Source organism: Entelurus aequoreus, linkage group LG03 (assembly GCF_033978785.1).
Source record: "Entelurus aequoreus isolate RoL-2023_Sb linkage group LG03, RoL_Eaeq_v1.1, whole genome shotgun sequence".
NCBI classification, from domain to species: Eukaryota; Metazoa; Chordata; class Actinopteri; order Syngnathiformes; family Syngnathidae; genus Entelurus; species Entelurus aequoreus.
Genome location: NC_084733.1, coordinates 10706216 through 10728716, shown reverse-complemented (window position 1 = coordinate 10728716; position 22501 = coordinate 10706216). Strand labels below are relative to the sequence as shown.

The following is a 22501-nucleotide window of genomic DNA, read 5'->3' as shown; positions in this document are numbered from 1 at the left end:
TATTAATTTTTCCATATAATTTACTTTATAGCTCATTTGAGCAGTTTTGTAAAATAATTTGCTTTGTAAAAGTGTGACTTTATAAATTATTAATGATACTTATTACTCTCTTTTGTTATATGAATATTCACTTTTGTGATTGTTTTATACAGTGTGTATGTCCCCTGACCTTTTATGCAATAAGCAATGTATGCTTCAACTAAAGTTGTGTACAATAAATGTAGTAAATACCATACCATACTGTAGAGGTTGCCCTCTAGTGGGTTCTACGGACCACCACACACTGCCAGGAGAGCCCGGATTTCAGGGTACAACACTGTTTCAACTACTTGTCTCACCCCGGCTGCTGCTAATAAAGGCGACAGGTGATTAGATAACAAGGCCAACCTGGGCCATCTACTCACCCGTCGCTGTCTTCGAGGCCGGTCCTGGTACACCCCGTTCCGCGGCAGGCCCGCAGGCCACGCCTCCCTCCACACATACCAACTTTAGTAATAAAGCCCTTTAAAAACAACCACAGTTGATATTTATTGTGTATATTTAGTTTTTTTATGTGATTTATAGATAATTAGTGGATACAAATAATCATCAAATATCATTGTTATTATTAAGCTCTAGTGGAGTACACCTCTGTTTCGAACTTAAATCAAGGGGCCTTGAACTCCCCACAGTTATGTGCTATGTAACGCAAAAGTGAAGCTTAAACGCTGCCACAAATATATTTACTTAATCAATCAAAGATTATTTATACAGCCCTTAATCACAAATGTCTCAAAAGGCTGCACAAACCCCAATGATGATAATGTGAAACCTTTCTGGTACATTGTTTCACTGTTGATGCATCAACAGTGAAACAACGTACCCTAATAAATGTTTAAATTACATTGCAAAATCAATACAGGTCACACTGAGGGCGGCCGTATAAACAACTTTAACACTGTTACAAATATGCGCCACACTGTGAACCCACACCAAACAAGAATGACAAACACATTTCGGGAGAACATCCGCACCGTAACACAACAGAACAAATACCCAGAACCCCTTGCAGCACTAACTCTTCCGGGACGCTACAATATACACCCCCCGCTACCACCGCATCATCTGATCAACCGAAAATATGTACTTTGTTCTTCATCCAATGTAAGGAGGTCTATTTGTGTCTTTATTTGTGAAAGCTTTTTTATTTTATTTTTAAACTGAATTTATGTAACTGATTATTTGTGTCTGAATTTTGATTTTTTTTTTTTTTTACGTCAAATTATTCTGACAATTGAATTGAAAATAAACTCAGTGTTTCACAATTTAGTGTATAAACATTCAATGTAAAATAATTCAATGTATAAAAATACAGTGTAAAGAAATTATATGTATAAAAATTCAGTGTCAAAAAGTCAGTGTCAAAAAAATGTGATGCTTCAAAATGCAAGAATCGCTTTCAGTAAATTAAGACAGAAGCAATCGATCCTGTCTCAGAACCAGCCAATGAGGTGTCAAGTTTGACGTCACGTGACACGGGTCTTGCAAAACATAATTTTAAAAAAGCAGTTAATTGGGCTACTTTGGCATAATACGACATAATTAACATTTCAGTGCGGCCCACTGAACATTCACAACATTTTCAAACCATAGAAGTGATTACAATGGTTAGAATCTGCACTTTTGATTGACGTCCGGTTTCTACGTCACGATATGCAGGTAAACTGACTGTGATACACAATGTGACCAGCAGGTGGTGCTGGATAATGACGTTAAGATAAACGTAATGAAGAAGACACGTTTGGAAGAAGAGAAAAGGGATAAAGGCATGGACATCTTCTAAGTAGACGCAGCATCGAGCGCTACTGCCTACTGGCGCTGACGAGACTCGGGGTCGCCATCTTGGAGTGGTGATCCGCTCCACTCAGTGCAATTCATTTGGCAGGAGCAATGAACTGTCAGCGCATTTAATTCATCTTACCTCACTGAATACCACTGATTTTCACACGCTTTTTTGTCATACGTATAGCTATGATAAAGGACACATGTTTTGGCGTGTTTTATTATTCATAGATTGCTTAACAGTAATAGAATATTCTTATATGCTATAAGTGACCAGACGTCCGAGATCAAAACTGGGAATATAATCCCAGAGAAGGGGGAAAAAAACGGTCAGCTATTTTTAAGTTGAAGAAACAATATGATTAGGTTATATATACATGCTGTGCCGCCCTCGATATGTAGAAATATCTTGGCTTTACCCTAACACCTTTTCTTGATCAAACACTCTGAAAAACGTCTTCTTGTCCACAGGTTTATTGACCCTAAAAAGGGTAAACTGAAAGCATACAAGCAGAAAGGATGCTTACATTACAAACATGCACACACAGCCTTATTACACACACACAATCCCATTACGATAAAACGTGCATTATGCTGTGTATTGAACTTAAATGGACAAATAAATGCCACAAAATATGTAATATAAGTGCTTTATAGCAAACTAGCTTACTATGCTAACATTCACTTCACTGTATGAATTCCGAAAATTAGCAGGACTGACTTTTGGCCATAAAACGTCCCAAATTACATCACAACCAACAAATAATACAACTCAATCAAATGTTAGCATACTACTCAACAATACATACCGATGATACTTTGTTTGGCATGAGATTCGAGCAGATGAAAACGTTTGCGATCGTCACTGAACTAGCTTAAAGTCTACTTGAAAGGAACTCCTTGTTGTGCCCTGCTATCATGGACATTACTGTAAACTAGGCAATGCTGCCTCCTGCTGTCTAAAGGAGGAAGTGCACCTCACTGTTGAATTCCAAGGTGAACTTAAACACTGGTTTTACATATATTATTAATAAATTCAACAGACAAGACAGAACACTCCCCGCCTGGCGGATTAAACCGCCACTACCAAACTGTCCCAAAGGATACTATGGCTTCTCTGGTGCCATAAGCAGGATTGTCTCTGTGACCGGCCGCAGGAACACTTTGGTCCCATCCTTTCTGGAGACTTTTATCTCCACTTTGCGAACTCTGCCATCTTTGCTTGGGAAGACTTGTGTAATTAGTCCTAAAGGCCAATGGTTTCTCTTCAGTTGGTCATCTTTGAGGAGCACTACACTTCCAGGCAGGAGGTTAGGGTGGGGTGAATGCCACTTCCTCCGTGGCTGAAGTGTGGATAGGTATTGCTTCTTCCATTTGTTCCAAAAGGTTTGAGCCAAATGCTGGATTTGACGCCACTGTTGCTTGTGGAGATCTTTTACCCAGTCGCCTACGGGAGCAGTTGAAGGACTGACCTTTTGTGTGAGGAGTGTTGCTGGTGAGAGTATTTGCGGGTCATCTGGGTCGGTGGACACTGGTACAAGAGGTCTGGCATTGATGATGGCAGTCACCTCTGCCAAAAGTGTGGAGAGACCCTCGTGGGTCAGCTTTGAGGTCCCAAGCTGCAGGAACATGGCGTCAAGGATCCTTCTTGCCACACCAATCATCCTCTCCCATGGCCCACCCATGTGAGATGCGTGAGGCACGTTGAACATCCATCTGCAATCTTGATCGGACAAAAACTTTTCTACAGATGTGTTATCAATGTTGGATGGAATCTTGAGCTCTTTGCATGCACTTATGAAGTTGGTGCCTCTATCGGACCGAATTAATTTCACTGGGCCCCTGATAGCAAGGAAACGCCTTAAGGCATTGATGAAACATGACGTGTCTAATGATTCAATGACCTCTATGTGCACGGCTCTGACACTCATACAGGTGAATAGTACGGCCCACCTTTTGTCTTGTGCAAGGCCACCTCGTGTACGACGTGCAGACACTGTCCAAGGTCCAAAAACGTCCAGCCCAACGTTGGTAAATGGAGGTTCAGTGGACAGGCGATCAGCTGGAAGATCAGCCATCTTTTGAGTCTGAGGCAAAGCGCGAAGTTTGCGGCATTTAACACATCCATAGATCACACTGCTGACTCGTCTTTTACCACCAACAATCCAAAATCCAGCAGCTCTTAAAGCACCTTCAGTGAATAATCTGCCCTGGTGTTGTATTTTCTGATGGTAGTGCCTGACCAGAAGCGTGGAAATATGGTGCTTGCCAGGGATTATGAGAGGCGATTTCTCCTCCAAAGAGAGTTTGGCTTCTTTTATGCGACCCCCAATTCTTAGCAGACCATCGGCATCAATGAGAGGGTCTAAGGCTTTGAGATTATTGTCTTTGGAAAGCCCTTTACCATTTTTGATGGAAGCATACTCTTGAGCATATATGTCTTCTTGAACTGCACGAATGATGGTTTTCTTAGCATGTGCAAGTTCCTCAACAGCATTTGCTGAGTGGCAATGATGCCAGCCTTTGCAGCCGTTAGCTTTTACTGCAGGATTCTTTTGAAAGAGGCGAGCAATGTGAGTGAGACGAGCAATGGCATGGATCAGTGATCTCCAACTGGAGAACTTGGAGAAGCGTTGAGAACCCAGGTGTTTAATTACTGCAGTGGTGTTCAATGTTGAAACATGCGGGCGGACCTCTGTATCCAAAGAGGGGTCAGACAACTCAAAAGGGCCCTTTTGAAACTGGTCATTCTGAGCGTTCTTCAGGAATGCTGGTCCACAAAGCCAGGTGGTACTGGACAGGTGTTTCGCTGACACAGACCTTGTGGCTATGTCTGCAGGGTTTGCTTCAGTGGAGACATGTTTCCATTGCTCAGGGTGAGAAAAGCTTCTTATCCGTTGAACTCGGTTGCTTACATACACGTAAAAACGTCTAGTATCATTGCTGATGTAACCAAGAACGATTTTGCTGTCGCTGTAGAAAGTGATGTCAACCTCCATGTCCATCTCTGAGGTGATGAGCTCGGCAAGCTCCACCGCTAATACTGCAGAACAAAGCTCAAGTCTAGGGACAGTTTGTTCTGACAAGGGCGTAAGCTTGGCTTTTCCCATGAGAAAGCCCACGTGGTTGGTTCCATTTTTCTCTGTTATCTTTAAGTATGCAACTGCTGCAATTGCCTTTGTGGAAGCGTCACAAAAGATGACTATCTCTCTTTTTGACACCGCTGTAGGAGAGGCCTGTGTGTAAACTCTTGGGATGTGGAGATTGCTGAGATCTTTCAATGAGCATCGCCACGTTGACCATGTCTCTTCCATTTCTTGAGGAAGAGGTGCATCCCAATCTCCGTTGTTCTCCATGAGCTCACGCAGGATCAGTTTGCCTTGTATGGTGACAGGGGCAAGAAATCCTAGGGGATCATAGATGCTGTTGACAGTTGACAAGACACCTCTGCGGGTGAAAGGCTTTTGCTCATCAGCTACTTGAAAGGTAAATGTGTCTGACATTAGATCCCAGTTAAGTCCCAGACTACGTTGCATGGGCAAGATATCTGAAGTGAAGTCCAGGTCCTTTAAGTTGATGGCATGGTCCTGAGATGGGAAAGCGTTCATGACTTCTCCTTTATTTGAGGCGATTTTGTGAAGCCTCAAGTTTGAGTCTGACAGAACCTCTTGCGTCCTCTTGAGCAGCTTCACTGCAGCTTCGACGGAGGGAAGTGACGTTAGCCCGTCATCTACATAAAAGTCACGGTTGACAAACTGCTTTACAACGGGCTCTGCATTTTTCACTGACTGTCTTAAACAGTAGATGGCCACTGCGGGAGAGGGACAATTTCCAAAGACATGGACCCTCATTCTGTATTCCATGATGTCTTCAGATGAGTTGTTGTTTCTGAACCATAAAAACCTGAGATAATTGCGGTCTTCTTCTCTGACTAAGAAACAGTGGTACATCTGCTGAATGTCTGCTGTTATGGCTACAGCTTCTTTGCGAAACCTGAGGAGTACCCCTATAAGGGTGTTGTTGAGGTCGGGTCCAGTTAACAGCACGTCGTTTAGTGACACACCATTGTATTGGGCGCTGGAGTCAAACACCACACGGATGTTCCCAGGTTTCTTGGGATGGTAAACACCAAAGGCTGGTAAATACCATCTTTCTTCATTAGATGTGAGTGGAGGGGCTATTTCAGCATGTTCATTTTGAAAGATCTTTTCCATGAAGCTAAAAAAGTGCTCTTTCATCACTGGTTTTCTTTCGAAGTTGCGTCTCAAAGAGGAAAAACGCTTCAAGGCTTGAACTTTGTTGTCAGGAAGCTTGGGCCTTGGAGTCTTAAATGGCAGCGGAGCTACCCAGCTGTTGGTTATGTCCTTTTTCAAATCCCTCTCCATGATTTGCAGGAAGGTGATGTCATCAATGGATGGACCGACTTTGTTGTCATCTTTGGTCTGCCGAAACACTGTAGCGCCCACGTCATTTTGCTTACATTTCTTTGTGAAGGTTATCTTTGAGTATTCAGGGTTTTGAAACTGGCCATGTCTCTCCTTGACTTGAAACACGTTAGGACAAGGTGTAAAGACTGTGGGACGCCTTTGTTCAATTGTAATGGTGTTGAAGTTATTCACTGTGGTCGGCTTGTGAACACCTCCCAAGCATACATTTCCAACGATCACCCATCCCAGGTCAAGTTTTTGAGCATAGGGACCATCGCGTGGCCCATCAACCTGTTTGCGCACTTTGTGGACAGAGATGATGTCTCTCCCAAGGAGAAGCATGATGGACGCGTTAGGATCCAGCTCTGGGATGAGGTTAGCAACTGATTTGAGGTGAGTATGGTTGGCTGCAGCATTAGGTGTTGGGATTTCTGATCTGTTGTTAGGTAGATCATCACATTCCAGGAGGCTTGGTAAAGTGAGGCACACTTTTCCATCCATGGATTCAATGTTGTAGCCTGAAGCTCTTCTCCCAGTGGTTTCCGTCACTCCAGAGCAGGTTCGGAGTGTGTATGGAGATGAAGGACTTTGAATGTTGAAGATCTCAAAGAACTCTGAACGAGCAAGGGACTTGTTACTCTGCTCGTCGATGATTGCATAAACTTTCAGGGATTTCTCAGGACGGCCGCTAGGATATATTTTAACAAGGCAGATCTTTGAGCAGGATTTGTAGCTTTGATCGCCACCACATACATCTGTACATCGAGCACTGACCTCAGTTGAAGGTCCTGAGTCTTGCTCCCCGCCAAGCTGTGTCAGGGGGGTTTGGACCTGGATCCATGGTGCAGGTCCAGGATGAAGTGCAGAAATGTGCTTTGCGCTCTCACACTCAGTGCACTTGGTAATACATTTACAGTTTTTTGCTATATGTTGAGTGGATGTGCAACACTTAAAACATATGCCATTCTCTTTCAGGAATTCCTTGCGTTGTTCCAACGGCATTGCACGGAAGGCCCGACATTTATGGAGCATGTGAGGTTTTTTATGAATTGGGCATTGTTTCTCAGGATCATCAGCTTCAAAGTATTGCTTGTCATTAATAGGAGGGGCAGTAGACTGGAAATCGATCTTATGAACTGAGACTTCTCTATTTTGGATCTGCTTCCATTGGACTCTGTCTGCTTTTGAGGTGTCAATTTGACCTGCAAACTTGAAGCCTGGGTCATTCCTAATTATAGCTTGTTTTCCAATGAAGTCAACAAAAACATAAAAGGGGGGAAATGTTACATTGTGTTGTAATTTGTAGTTTGTGCCAACGTTGAGCCACTTTTCTTGGAGGTTGAATGGTAACTTTTGAACTAATGGGTTTATCCCACGCGCTGTGTCCAAATATGCAAGGCCAGGCAGGTCTCCATCTTCCTTGGCTGCCTCCAATTCTATGAGAAAATCGCTCAACTCATGGAGCTTTGAATAGTCTCTGTTGATGATTTTAGGGAAGCTGTGGATCCGTTTAAAGAGTGAATCCTCCACCATTTCGGGTGCGCCGTAACAGGTTTCCAGTCTGTCCCATATCCTTTTTAGGCCTTTGTCAGGGGAGTTGACATGGACAGCCCTGATGCGTTTTGCATGCTCAGCTGACTCCTTCCCTAGCCACGTGACCAACAAATCCATTTCTTCACTGGACGTTATGTTGAGGCCTCTGACTGAGTTCACAAAGGACTGTTTCCATGCCCTGTAACTGCATGGCTGGTCGCTGAACTTTATCAGACTCGTTGTGACTAGCTCACGGTGAGCTAGATATCTTGCGAAGTCTGCCACATTCCCTTGATCGTAGACAGGCTGACAAGGTGTACGGCTGGACTTTGAATGCAAAGGAGAACTGTAGCTTGACTTGTAATCTTGGTGATTGTCTCGTATGTTGTTTGAAGATGGACTGATGACTGATGTGACTTCTGGCTGTGAAGGTGTCGTCATTTGTTGTAGGGTAGAAACAAACCCAACTCTGTGTTTATTGTGCTCTGTCTGGAGATGTGAGTGTTGAATGGAGTTCACATCTGGTGGTTTATAATGTTGTGTTTCATTCCATGACGATGGCTGTTGGTGTGGTGATTCAACTTTTATTTGACTTGGCTCTTGGGCCTGAGTGGCTATGTATTCTTTTGTGCGCTCTAATGTGTCAACTGAATGTTCAAACAACTGCTTGATGTGAAGATAGGAGCTGCTTCGATCACTTCCTTCCACAGCGGCTTCCAAGACCTCCGCTTTGGCGAGTGCAGCTGCTGCGTCCTGCTCCAGTAAGAGCATGTCTATCTTAGCTTCTAGTTGTGCTTTTTCCACGTCCAGTTGTGCTTTTTCCACTTTGAGTGTCATTTCTTTTTGTGCAAAAGACAGACGTACTTTGGCTGCCTCTGCTTTTGCGCGTGCTTTGGTAGCTGCAGCCTCGGTGGAGGAAGCTTTTGACCTCGTTGAAGCACGTGAAGTGGTAGATTTTGTTCGTAATAAGCTTTCTGTGCAATCCATTGTTTGTTCTTGTGTATGCTGTCTTATCTTCTGCGTTAAAGACATCGTTTACTGTGCCGCCCTCGATATGTAGAAATATCTTGGCTTTACCCTAACACCTTTTCTTGATCAAACACTCTGAAAAACGTCTTCTTGTCCACAGGTTTATTGACCCTAAAAAGGGTAAACTGAAAGCATACAAGCAGAAAGGATGCTTACATTACAAACATGCACACACAGCCTTATTACACACACACAATCCCATTACGATAAAACGTGCATTATGCTGTGTATTGAACTTAAATGGACAAATAAATGCCACAAAATATGTAATATAAGTGCTTTATAGCAAACTAGCTTACTATGCTAACATTCACTTCACTGTATGAATTCCGAAAATTAGCAGGACTGACTTTTGGCCATAAAACGTCCCAAATTACATCACAACCAACAAATAATACAACTCAATCAAATGTTAGCATACTACTCAACAATACATACCGATGATACTTTGTTTGGCATGAGATTCGAGCAGATGAAAACGTTTGCGATCGTCACTGAACTAGCTTAAAGTCTACTTGAAAGGAACTCCTTGTTGTGCCCTGCTATCATGGACATTACTGTAAACTAGGCAATGCTGCCTCCTGCTGTCTAAAGGAGGAAGTGCACCTCACTGTTGAATTCCAAGGTGAACTTAAACACTGGTTTTACATATATTATTAATAAATTCAACAGACAAGACAGAACACATGCGTACATCCTACATAAACAATGTATGAATGGTTATACATTTATACTTGTATAATACTGTATATATAGCCACTGTCCATCTGATTGTCTAGTTAGCTAACATATATGACCCCCCCCATCCCTACACAATCTGGACTGTGGTCCCAACTTTTACCCCTGTTGGCTTTTACAATCTTTATCTTCATCATTTATTTCAACTTTATGTTATGCAATTATGACATTTTAAAATTTAATTAATTTCATTGATAAGCAATTCCATTATGGTCATACTCTTGTTTGCTATCGGCTACGATTTTAAGTACTATTGAAGATCTTTGCTCCTTCTCAACTCTGTGGTAATATTCTTTTCACAAAATACAACCAATAGTACGTTAATGTTAAATCTTACTTGTGAAAAGTAATCCCCCGATTCCTATTTTCAACAGTCTGCTCATTTGAGCAGGAAAATGCTGAACACCATCTTTGTTTTCTACCTGTTTACTGTCAGTTTAGCATCTTTGTTTTCTACCTGTCAACTGTCAGTTTAGCATCTTTGTTTTCTACCTGTTTACTGTCAGTTTAGCATCTTTGTTTTCTACCTGTCAACTGTCAGTTTAGCATCTTTGTTTTCTACCTGTCAACTGTCAGTTTAGCATCTTTGTTTTCTACCTGTCAACTGTCAGTTTAGCATCTTTGTTTTCTACCTGTCAACTGTCAGTTTAGCATCTTTGTTTTCTACCTGTCAACTGTCAGTTTAGCATCTTTGTTTTCTACCTGTGAACTGTCAGTTTAGCATCTTTGTTTTCTACCTGTCAACTGTCAGTTTAGCATCTTTGTTTTCTACCTGTCAACTGTCAGTTTAGCATCTTTGTTTTCTACCTGTCAACTGTCAGTTTAGCATCTTTGTTTTCTACCTGTCAACTGTCAGTTTAGCATCTTTGTTTTCTACCTGTCAACTGTCAGTTTAGCATCTTTGTTTTCTACCTGTCAACTGTCAGTTTAGGCTGCTCGCCGACTCCTCATCACCACTTCAAGATGGCGGCCCCAATTCTCGTGTCACAGCAGCCAATGCTGCGTCTACTTATAAGAAGTCTATGGATAAAAGTACAACATTGAATGAAGGCAGATTGTCTTTGGTTAAGATACTTTGTGGATACTTTAACTGTATTAGCAAACAGCTTCAATATATAAGTGCTATTTTCAAATTTTTCATTGTGTTATTTTATTTATTGTGGTAGTAGTTGTTGTACACAATAAAACCACTAGATTTACCATGAATTGATTAACGTAAACAAGTTGAAAAACTTATTCGGGTGTTACCACTTAGTGGTCAATTGTACGGAATATGTACTGTACTATGCAATCCACTAATAAAAGTTTCAATCAATCAATTAATCAATGGATGACAATCTTTGCTTATAAAGTTCAGCTGAAAAAAGATGCACAATGTACCAGCACTATAAGACAAATAAACCTTTGATGTTTTATAAAACGTAATAGAACATTACAATGAACAAAAGGAGAAAATAAAGAACAAATGAACTGTTTAACCGTTTTCACAAAAATAATATGAAATATGTGCACTTTTGATTTTCATAATTTTAAGGGATTTTAATACAATTTAAAGTAGCTGTAAACGCAATTAAGTAGGGGAAGTTTTTAGAGATTTACACAAATGGACATGTTGCAAAATTAAATAAGATTACAGCAGCGATGTGTTGTAAATGACGTAAATCAAATGATTTAGAGTAGGGTAGCATATTGGTGCACATTCCATTTCATAAGGGGGCGGTAATGCACACCACCAAGTTGCGTGCCTACCTTCAATAAACCACAGAAGAAGAAGCCTGCCTAAGGGAAAAAAAGACGGAAGACACAAGCTAGCAAGCAGTGTTTTCTTTAAATGTGTGTTAATTCCTCCATTTCTACATATGTACGTCTTTGTGTGTCGAAGGAAAAACGGCACTTTATGTATTATTGATGTCAGGATAAACTCGACTCGTCTCAGGGGATTTTGAAGCTTCTCAGGCTAGCTTAGCTTGCTAGTTAACTGCTAACAAAGTGACGCAGAAGTGATCAACACGTCGCTAAGCAGAGATCAGATGTGAGTGTAAAGTGTTGTGATTGTGTGAAAATGTGCGAAAGAACGATAGCAGAGTACGAGGAGGAACTTTCTCAAAGAAAAGAGGACAAGGAGCGACAACATCAACTACTGGACGCTGTTTTTAAGAAACATCAAGTTGTGTTGCACAGAACAGGTTTGTTTACTTCTTACTCGCACATGTTTACTAGCTTTGATTTTATATTGTTCATGAAAACGAGATAGTTTCAAACACAATATAATTGAGAGGTTGATGTTCCTCTCGGTTCGTAACAATGTGTATCAACATGTCTACACCAAAGTCAGACAGTCACCAAATATAATACAGGCCAAAAGTTTGTACACACCTTCTCATTCAATGCATTTTCTTTATTTTCATGACTATTTACATTGTAGATTGTCACTGAAGGCATCAAAACTACGAATGAACACAAGTGGAGGTGAAATAACTGAAAACGTGTCTTATATTCTAGTTTCTTCAAAATAGCCACCCTTTGCTCTGGTAACTGCTTTGTACACTCTTGGCATTCTCTCAATGAGCTTTAAGCACACCTGTGAGGTGAAAACCATTTCAGGTCTTGAAAGCTCATCGAGAGAATGCCAAGAGTGTGCGAACAAGTAATCAATCAATCAATCAAGCAATGTTTACTTATGTAGCCCTAAATCACGAGTGTCTCAAAGGGCTGCACAAGCCACAACGACATCCTCGGCTCAGATCCCACATCAGGGCAAGGAAAAACTCAACCCAATGGGACAATGAGAAACCTTGGAGTGGACCGCATATGTGGGGACCCCCCCACCCCCCTGGGCGACCACTGCAATGGACGTCGAGTGGATCTAGTTAATAGTGTGAGAGTCCAGTCCATAGTGGATCTGACATAATAGTGTGAGAATCCAGTCCATAGTGGATCTAACATAATATTGTGAGAGTCCAGTCCATAGTGGATCTAACATAATAGTGAGAGTCCAGTCCATAATGGATCTAATATAATAGTGAGAGTCTAGTCCATAGTGGATCTAACATAATAGTGAGAGTCCAGTCCATAGTGGATCTAATATAATAGTGAGAGTCCAGTCCATAGTGGATCTAGCATAATATTGTGAGAGTCCAGTCCATAGTGGATCTAACATAGTAATGATAGTCCTGTCCATAGTGGATCTAACATAATAGTGAGAGTCCAGTCCATAGTGGATCTAACATAATAGTGAGAGTCCAGTCCATAATGGGGCCAGCAGGAGACCATCCTGAGCGGAGACAGGTCAGCAGCGCATAGACGTCCCCAACTGATGCACAGGCGAGCGGTTCACCCCGGGTCCCGACTTCGTACAGCCAGCGCTTCATCCGTGGCCACCGAACCTGTGCCCCCCCCCCCCCCCCCCCCCCCCACGAAGGAGAGGGGGGCAGAGCATAAAAGAAACGGCAGATCAACTGGTCTAAAAGCAGGGTCTATTTAAAGGCTAAAGTATACAAATGAAAGTCTGAAATGTGTTTGTTTTGTTTGTGTCCTGCAGACGTCCAACAGCGGACTGGACAACAAGCATGTCTCCCTCAGCCGCACAGGAGAACCTCCAATTTGAGACAGGAGGAGCTACAGCTCCCTCACTTTAAAGCGGAAGGGGAGGAGCCACAGCCCCTTTGTATTAAAGAGGAAGAGGAGGAACTACAGCCCCCATGCGTTAAAGAGGAAGAGAAGGAACCACTCACTGATGTTAAAGAGGAAGCGGAGGAGCCACAGCCCCCTCACATTAAAAAGGAAGAGGAGAGAAACTGGATCACTGAGAAGGGAGAGTGTCTTCTAGGGCAGGAGGAGGCTGATCTCACTAAGTTTCCACTGACTGTGAAGACTGAAGACAAACCCCATGAGTCCTCACAGCTTCATCACAGTCAGAGTAAGCAGCACATCCACATATCATCTCATAAAATGTTTGTAACTGATGTTCATCCAGGGTCTAACATTCTCTCTCAGGGTGGAGACATACTTTTTTGACACGGCCATCTTCAAAAAATATGCATTACTAATCATCAACTTTGTATTGCTGGGTTGTAACTAGAGATGTCCGATGATGTTTTTTTTCCCGATATTCCGATATTGTCCAACTCTTAATTACAGATTCCGATATCAACCGATACCGATATATATAGTCGTGGAATCAACACATTATTATGCCTAATTTTGTTGTGATGCCCCGCTGGATGCATTAAACAATGTAACAAGTTTTTCCAAAATAAATCAACTCAAATTATGGAGAAAAATGCCAACATGGCACTGCCATATTTATTATTGAAGTCACAAAGTGCTTTTTTTTTTTTTTAACATGCCTCAAAACAGCAGCTTGGAATTTGGGACATGCTCTCCCTGAGAGAGCATGAGGAGGTTGAGGTGGGCGGGGGTGGGGGGTTGAGGTGTAGCGGGGGTGTATATTGTAGCGTCCCGGAAGAGTTAGTGCTGCAAGGTGTTCTGGGTATTTGTTCTGTTGTGTTACGGTGCGGATGTTCTCCCGAAATGTGTTTGCCATTCTTGTTTGGTGTGAGTTCACAGTGTGGCGCATATTTGTAACAGTGTTAAAGTTGTTCATACGGCCACCCTCAGTGTGACCTGTATGGCTGTTGACCAAGTATGCCTTGCATTCACTTGTGTGTGTGAAAAGCCGTAGATATTATGTGACTGGGCCAGCACGCAAAGGCAGTGCCTTTAAGGTTTATTGGCGCTCTGTACTTCTTCCTATGTCCGTGTACACAGCGGCATTTTAAAAAGTCATAAATTTTACTTTTTGAAACCGATACTGATAATTTTGAAACCGATACCGATAATTTTGAAACCGATACCAATAATTTCCGATATTACGTTTTAAAGCATTTATCGGCAGATAATATCGACAGTCCGATATTATCGGACATCTCTAATAATTAGTGATAAAATTCCAGACGGTTAGTAATACCGTCAATTTTTTTAATTACTGAAAAAACGTCATTTATTCATCCATTTTAAGTAATACAACGTCAGGTGCATTCGCACTAAAGTATTTTGTCTTGATAATCATGGCGGACTAACTACACGGGCTTTGCCCCGGAGATTTCCCTTCGGAGTAAACGGAGCCAAGCGCTTGGTTTAACGTCATTTTTCCCTGTGTTTAGATGGAGACAGGTGTGGACAATATTGGAGACACACTCAAAGTAGACAGCGAAGGAGAAAAACTATTTGATGGTGCTTTTATTTTCTCAATACAGCGTCCTCCAGCTGCTGTGACTGAGAGTTAACGTGAGGAAACATGCAGCAGGGGATGTGTCGTGAACGTTGTCACAACTTGGGTTAGGGAATTGATAAGATTTTTCCAGTTCCGATTCCACTTTCGATTCTGCTTAACAATTTGGTTCTTTATCGGTTCTCTTATCGATTCTTATTTGGGGGGGAAAAGATAACAAAAAGATAGATTAGCATACATTTTGTTTAGTTCCGAGGTAACATGACTTAGCAAAGCCACCAGTGGTGTTAAAAGGCACATAGCATAGAAAAAGTCTTTTGCAAATAAATTAAAAAAATTCTGTAGAATTTAACAAAATAAAACATGGAAATTACACAAGAACGTAACATTTTGAGAACTTTCAAGAGTTCTTTCGCCTGCGTAGAAAATATACTGTGCAAAGGTTTGTTTAGATTCACAAGGTGAAACTAACAATGACAGCCCCGGGCTGATGTAACAGTTGGTTGGGGGGCGCATAATAAATGAAAATAACATAACATAACATAACAATGACAGACTCATAACATGCAACTCAAGATGTTTCAAGCCTTCTTTAGATTATGAATTTCGGTTTATGAAAACCTTCAATGGATAATCTGAAAATTTGGGGTTTTCAAAAGCTTGATCATCAAAATGATGATAAATAAAGGCTTGACATATCTCACTCTGCATGTCATGCGCTCATATAACTTATTAGTTTCACGTTTGAAGTTCAATTGCTGACATAAATGGACTTTTACATGATATTCAAATTGTATGTGTTCCACCTGTATAGTATAGTATAGTGACTCACTGAGTGACAATGTTGGAGGAAAACATGCAACTATTCTCTGACTACAATTGAACCTACACCTACCGAAAAAAGGTGCATCCACTGTGGCAAATTGTTGCAAGCTTTTGGCCACAAACTTAGTCACTGCTTGGTGACTAAGCTACTTTTCCCTGGCGCGGTGCAAGCCGGCGGCAGGTGTGAACTGGAGCTATTTCTGCCCGCCTCTAAACCAGGCAGAATATGTCTCCTCACGCTCATCTGAATGAGAAGGTATTAATGTCAATTTAACCGCTTATTCCGCCCGGCTGCAGCCATGTTGCTGTCTGACGTCACTAAGCACGTTGCGTGATGACTTCATCCTCACCCAGAAGATTTGTTAACGGAGTCGGTCGACAAAATGGCAAGCGATTCCAAGGAATTGATACACTGGCCAGAACCGTTTTTCTGAATTCCTTATCGATTCTCTTATCGAGTCCAGATAGGTTGTTGTATATGGAAAAAAACACACAATATTTGATTTAACAAATCACTTCACATTCTCTACTGCTCGCTACCATAGTATTTCGATTGGCATCCCGAGCTGATACTGATGCTTAAAAATTGTCAAGATCGTTGAATGATAACATTTTTGATCACAATAATAATCAGACAAAAACACAGGTTTGCTGTGTAACAATATCAATTAAATATTTTAAATATTTCTTATTATTGGCTCTGATTTAAATCCTTTGATTTTTGCCCTTAAAGCCCTCCTGTATCCAGGGACTTGCACAACGTAAAAAGTTTTTTTTGGATTGTAAAAAATATCAATCTTACCACTAGGGATGACGTTTGATAAGAAGTTATCGAGTTCGAGCCTATTATCGAATCCACTTATCGAACCGATTCCTTATCGATTCTCTTATAGAGTCCAGATAGGTTGTTGTGTATGGAAAAAAACACACAATATTTGGTTTAACAAATCACTTCACATTCTCTACTGCTCGCTACTATAGTATTACCATATCTGAGTTATTGTGCAGAAATGTGGGGAAATAACTACAAATGTGCGCTACATTCGTTAACCGTGTTACAAAAAAGATCAATTAGACTGATACATAATGTTGGATATAGAGCAGTGTTTCCCACACATTCATTTATTTGTGGCAGCCCGCCACGAAAGAATTAAGGCCGCCACAAATTTTTTTTATTTTTTTTGTCCTGTCCAGCTTCTCAGGTAAATCATATAGTTGATGTAGATGCCCATATCGGCTGTTCAGATTTACTTTACAAAAGAGAAGTGTAGGATCAAGATTTTTGGAGCTCTTTGTTCAGTGGATCAGATGTTTGATGAAGCTTTGTGTCTATCTACCACCACTACTGTTTTCTGTTTATTTGTTACTGACTGTGGCAGGACACCTCTGCCTCTGTTTCACTTTATGTTGCTGGTAAATAATATGGTTGTAGTAGTAGGCTAAAGTTAAATGATTTAGTATGCACTAATTAAAGGGGCATAGCTTTAAGAGACATTTTAGCTTTCATATTTTTATAAGATATATATTTTTGTAAGAACCACAATTAATAAATATATTTCAGTGAATAACTTATTGTTCAAATCTGTATATAAATATGTTCATAAAGTGTTGTAATTATATTGTAAAATGGATGGATGGATGGACGTTTAAAACAAAACTGTTATTATTAATTAGTAAGTATACATTTTTTGAGCCTTTTTAGAGAAAATCATATCATTGTAGTAAATTATGCAAATAACTCGATGATGTCATGGTGGCCACGCCCATAGCCACGCCCCCACCGCCACAGGTATCTTGGCAGTTTATGGGAAACACTGTAGAGAACATACAAACACTTTATTTATTGAGTCAAAAATATTAAAGTTCGATGATTTGGTAAAATTGCAAACAGCTAAAATGATGTGGAATCAAATGATGGAATGGATGAAGTAAAGAAGTTAAACATTGTACTGATATGATCCACTTTAAGAGGTTGTTCAAAATAATAGTGCTTACAAAGTACAAAGTAGAAGAATTATGAGAAACACTTTCAACCTTATTGAAAATAAGATATTCTTCATCTCAGTATATTAATAATGACTGAATTAATTAATTGCATATTACAAAACTGTTGTACATACAAATTCACAGATATTTTATTATAAAAAGGTCAGTAAATGATGTATATATTTGTCGGATCATGTTTTGTTTAGTTATGTTCTGTTAGTTTTGGACTTCCTTAGTTGTTTTGTGCACTTCGGGGGTTTGTTTTAGTCACCATGGTTACTTATGATTTTCACCTGCCTTGTACGCGCACCTGTTGCTCATCAGAGACTCTATTCAAGCCTGCCTTTTCCAGTCACTCGTCGTGGCTTCATTGTTTGCATTTGCAACAGTTACGTTGGCCTTCTGGTTTTCGAGCGCATGATTCCTGTGCTAAGTTACCTTAGCTTCTAGTATTCCTGTGCTAAGTAAGTTTTTCCTTTTGTTTCGTTCCTGTCTGTTGTAATGTGTATGATTTATGACAGGGGTGTCCAAAGTGCGGCCCGGGGGCCATTTGCGGCCCGCAGCTAATTGTTTACCGGCCCGCCACACATTCTGGAAATACTATTGTAAAAATAAAAAAGAACATTAAAAAAAGTGAAATGAGGTGAAATCTAACAAGAAAAAATTGCAATGTTGACACAAAAGCTGCCACAGTCTGTTTTTTTTTCTTTTGTCTTTCTTCATTTTTCTTTTTTTGCCATTGCTCAAAAGAAAAAAAAATAATGACAAAACAATCCATGTTATAATGAATTATTTTCAGGGCTCCAATTACTTCAAATATTTCACTTTAAAATGTTTTATGTGGTAAATATTGCATATATTGTGTAGTAGCCATATAAAAACATCAAAGTTTTCTTTGACAAAAACGCATAAAACAAACAAACAGTTCCAGCATAAAATGGACAGATATATCTGAAGTTGATCTCGTAACTTAAGTGTTGAAAGTAAAAGAAAAACCTAATAAAAATGTATCACTTTATGAGTGGGGCACCTTTTGGATCCTAAATATATTTAGTGATTTTTTTCATTTATCTTTTCACTGTGATTACTCAAAAATATGAAAGAATTAAAATCAATGGTGTCCTGCATTGTTGATCTTTTAGGACTCTAATTACTAAATACTGCATATTTCAGTTTTACTATAAAAAACTAAGTTGTTTTTGACAGAAAAGCCATAAAACATTTTTTTTTATTTGTATTACTTTATATAAACTTGAAGTTGATATAGAGATTTACTGTAAGCGTTAAATAATTTTAAAAAAATAATAATCTGACTTATTTTTAACATTTTAATGACTGAGACCCTTTATGGTCCCTGGGACCCCTAAAGGTAAAATAAATTTAAAAAAAAGCATATATTTTGTTATGGTTTGAAAATGAAAAATATCAAAATGGCCCCCACATGCTTTAATTTTTCCGTGTGCGGCCTTCAGTGGAAAAGTTTGGACACCCCTGATTTATGAGAAATAAATCATCTCATTTGCGTCCCGGGAGAACGAACCGCAGCCCGCTGCACTCCACCGTGACAAATGACTGAGCTACGTGACGTCATTTCTTGTGATGTCCTCCGGGGCATTTCTTGTCGGGACAGGATTCGTTCCTAGGGATTCGAATAAAGAACCAACTCTTTTTCTTTACTATAGTGGTCTCGATAACGGGTACCGGTTCTCAAAAAGGGATTCGAGTCCGAGGACTCGGTTCTTTTTTTATCGAACAACCGGGAAAACCGGTTTCAAGCATCATCCCTACTTACCACTGTGGTAACGCACTTCGATGATCGACTTGATTAAACGTGAGTTTGTGTCCGACCCGGTAAGCAACCTGATGTTGAACATGAGCCAAGACATGTAATTTACTAAAAAAAAATCTGTACATTGCTTTTGAAACATCACCTCGTTAACACAAACTTGTTAAACCAATGATCATATTTCAAAATGTTCCTTGTTTGTCCTGCAGACATCCAACAGCTGATTGGTCGTCAGGAGGATCCACAGCCCCCCCACATTAAAGAGGAAGAGGAGGAACTCTGGATTACTCAGGAAGGAGAGTGTCTTCTAGGGCAGGAGGAGGCTGATCTCACCAAGTTTCCACTGACTGTTGTCTCTGTGAAGACTGAAGACCATGAAGAGAAACCACCTGAGTCCTCACAGCTTCATCACAGTCCAAGTGAGGAGAACAAAGCTGTGGAACGTCCAAGCAGAAGCTCACCAAAACACATGACAACAGAAGCTGATGGAGACCACTGTAGTGGATTACGAGCAGACAACCTCTTAGCTCCACTGTCAGATAGTGACGAGACGTCTCACGATAATGTAAATAAGCAATTACACACGAGAACACACGCGGGAGAAAAACTTTTCAGTTGTTCAGTTTGTACAAATGTTTTTTTCCAAAGCTGTGATTTTACTCGACACATGAGAACGCACACAGGAGAAAAACCTTTCAGATGTTCAGTTTGCGCTAAAAGATTCTCCATCAAAAGTAATATGCAAAAACACATGAGGACGCACACCGGAGAAAAACCTTTCATATGTTCCGTTTGCAGTAAAACCTTCTCTATTAAAAGCAATATGCAAACGCACATGAGAACACACACAGGAGAAAAACCTTTCAGATGTTCAGTTTGCAGTAAAAGATTCTTTGACAAACAAAAAATGCAAATACACATGAGAAAACACACGGGAGAAAAACCTTTCAGTTGTTCGGTGTGCGGTAAAAGATTCTCCAGCAAAAGTAACATGAAAACACACACGAGAACACACACTGGAGAAAAACATTTCAGTTGTTCAGTTTGCAATAAAAGATTCCCTAACACACGTAATATGCAAATACACATGAGAACGCACACGGTAGAAAAACCTATCTATTGTTCAGTCTGCAGTAAAGGATTTTCTGTCAAAAGCAAAATGCAAATACACATGAGAAAACACACAGGAGAGAAGCCTTACAGTTGTTTGGTGTGCAGTAAAACATTCTCGAACAAAAGTAACATGAAAACACACATGCGAACACACACAGGAGAAAAACCCTATCGTTGTTCTATTTGTGCAAAAGGTTATGCTCGGAACTGTGGTTTGACTCGACACTTGCAAACACATACAGAAGAAAAGCCTATCTTTCACGTGCTTAAACGTCAGCAAAACACAGGTGGAAAGACGTCACATTAAAGCGCACAGGAGGTAAACCTCTCAGTTGTTCAGTGTGATGAAATATTCTCTGTCATATACAAATAAGCCTCTGGTGAGGGCGGTCGCATTTTTTTCCGCTCCCTTCTTCTCCCTGCTTGCTCTCTTTGTTTTGTCTTGTCTACACTTTTTTAAAGCCTCTTTCCTTGCGCTGTCCTCCAAATCTAAACATCAGACATGGAAACGATCAGCTGGACTCTTGACTCAATTGACACAATTCTGGGGTTCTGGGGAGCCTGGCTGCCCTGATGGAACCATTGCTGCAGGGTACGTGAGAGATTTCTGGGATAAATGGAGAATCATGTGCCTCTCAGTCCTTTCCATTGAGGACGTGGAAGACATCTACCTATTTGGAACCGTGATCGCGGGGCACCTGCTAATTGGGCTGGACACTGCTCTGGTGTATCGTTAAATTCGTAAGACGATGGCAGACACTCAAGGAGCCCAAAGGCTGTTGGTCGAAATGGAAGGTTTGGGCCGGGCTATGGGATCACAATCGCAAGATGGATCACATCATGGAAAAGCTGGTTGAAAGGGAAAGATTGGATATGAGAGCCAGCATGGACGAATAGAACAGACAAGCCATTGATAATGTCTGCTCGCAGAAAAACAAAAATCCTAATTTACGATTTGACTCCCTCGAATGATCTTGACGCTGCAACAACAGGAGCAGGCTGTTCTGAAAACATCCCCCGAGGACCCCTCAATGATGGACGCTTTTGACCTCCCTCCCTCCTCAACGACACCTCGAGTCGAACTTTTGCTTGCATGCAGAACGGCCCCAGGCCTATGGACACTACATCAACACACCCAAGACAATGAGCATATACACCCCACGCCTTCACCACCGCTTGATTCCCCTTCAGGGTGATGGACGGCGAGCAGCGCTTCATAGCAGCAGTCGACCTCCAGGGGCCCCAACCCCAATCAAATTAGACAAACTGTTAGGATCATTTGAATTAATCAGTATACTCAGTAATATGATTGATGTGTTTTAATGTTTAATGAGTAAAAATCATGAACTGTGTCGATACTATTAGTCATGATCAGTGTGTACTATAATCTTCTGCAGTCACAAGGAGTCGGAATGTGTAACTGACCTTGCATTGAGCCTGCTTGTCTAAAGTCACTCATTGTTGTAATGTTGTGGAACCATACTATTTTCGGTTTTCCTTTATTTACTGTATTCATTTTAACCATCTTTTTAAACCTTTTTTTAGTACTATAAAGTTTTTGGACTCCAGTAAAATACGATGATGACCAACTTATGTAACAATAAATTAGAATACTTGTTTTGTATTAGTTTATATTGGTCCTGTCAGTACCTTCTTTGCACAGCAAATAGCTCCGACGTATTAGTCATGTAGATGTGGGGGGACTGGTTTATTTCAAGACCAACCACTGGAGGGCTTGCTTAATGTCAGGTACATTGGGTGTGGTGCAAAACACTTTTAACCCTTGTGTAATGTTCATATTGTTGTTACTCAGCCAGCGTTTGTGGCTCTGATGGACCCGTTGCATTTTGTGGCTTTTAATGCCTCACAATCAAACACTTTTGTGTTCAAATACTGAACAGATGTTTACCTTATCCCGATAAACATCTGACAAACAAAATGCAACGGGTCCATCAGACCCACAAACGCTGGCTGAGTAACAACAATATGAACGTTGCACGGAACATTTCT

At 40.7% G+C, this 22501-nt stretch overlaps 2 protein-coding genes across 8 annotated transcripts in view; one reads left to right on the top strand and one right to left on the bottom strand.

Annotated features, from left to right (window-relative positions):
• The window catches only part of LOC133646123 (gastrula zinc finger protein XlCGF57.1-like), an 88569-nt gene extending 66456 nt beyond the window's left edge, over nucleotides 1–22113 (top strand). For 2 of the 4 annotated variants that reach the window (XM_062041168.1, XM_062041167.1), the window contains 2 exons: nucleotides 13090–13467; nucleotides 19588–22113. In XM_062041168.1, the coding sequence (XP_061897152.1) occupies nucleotides 13090–13467; nucleotides 19588–20798 (1589 nt within the window). In that variant the 3' untranslated portion in view covers nucleotides 20799–22113. Of the gene's footprint in view, nucleotides 1–11298; nucleotides 11735–13089; nucleotides 13468–19587 lie in introns of those variants that run through there. The other 2 variants (XM_062041170.1, XM_062041171.1) reach the window with 2 other exon arrangements.
• Nucleotides 2197–9499, bottom strand: LOC133646122 (uncharacterized). 4 transcript variants are annotated; one of them, XR_009825233.1, is made up of 3 exons: nucleotides 9249–9499; nucleotides 2631–8935; nucleotides 2197–2317 (listed from the first exon to the last, which is right to left on the bottom strand). XR_009825233.1 is itself a non-coding variant. In XM_062041166.1 (3 exons), exons 2-3 carry the CDS (start codon nucleotides 8811–8813, stop codon nucleotides 2242–2244), a joined length of 5115 nt encoding a protein of 1704 aa, XP_061897150.1. In that variant the 5' UTR covers nucleotides 8814–8935; nucleotides 9249–9499; the 3' UTR covers nucleotides 2222–2241. The 4 variants fall into 4 exon arrangements, 3 of the variants coding, with proteins under 3 accessions (XP_061897150.1, XP_061897148.1, XP_061897149.1); XM_062041166.1 differs by having other exon boundaries at nucleotides 2222–2317; nucleotides 3775–8935; XM_062041165.1 differs by lacking the exon at nucleotides 2197–2317 and having other exon boundaries at nucleotides 3319–3544; nucleotides 3775–8935.
• Nucleotides 22114–22501: the final 388 nt, after the last annotated feature.

What these genes read in the sequence shown, in the direction of transcription:
- LOC133646122 (XM_062041164.1), bottom strand. Translation starts at nt 8,813, where the DNA reads ATGTCTTTAACGCAGAAGATAAGACAGCATACACAAGAACAAACAATG.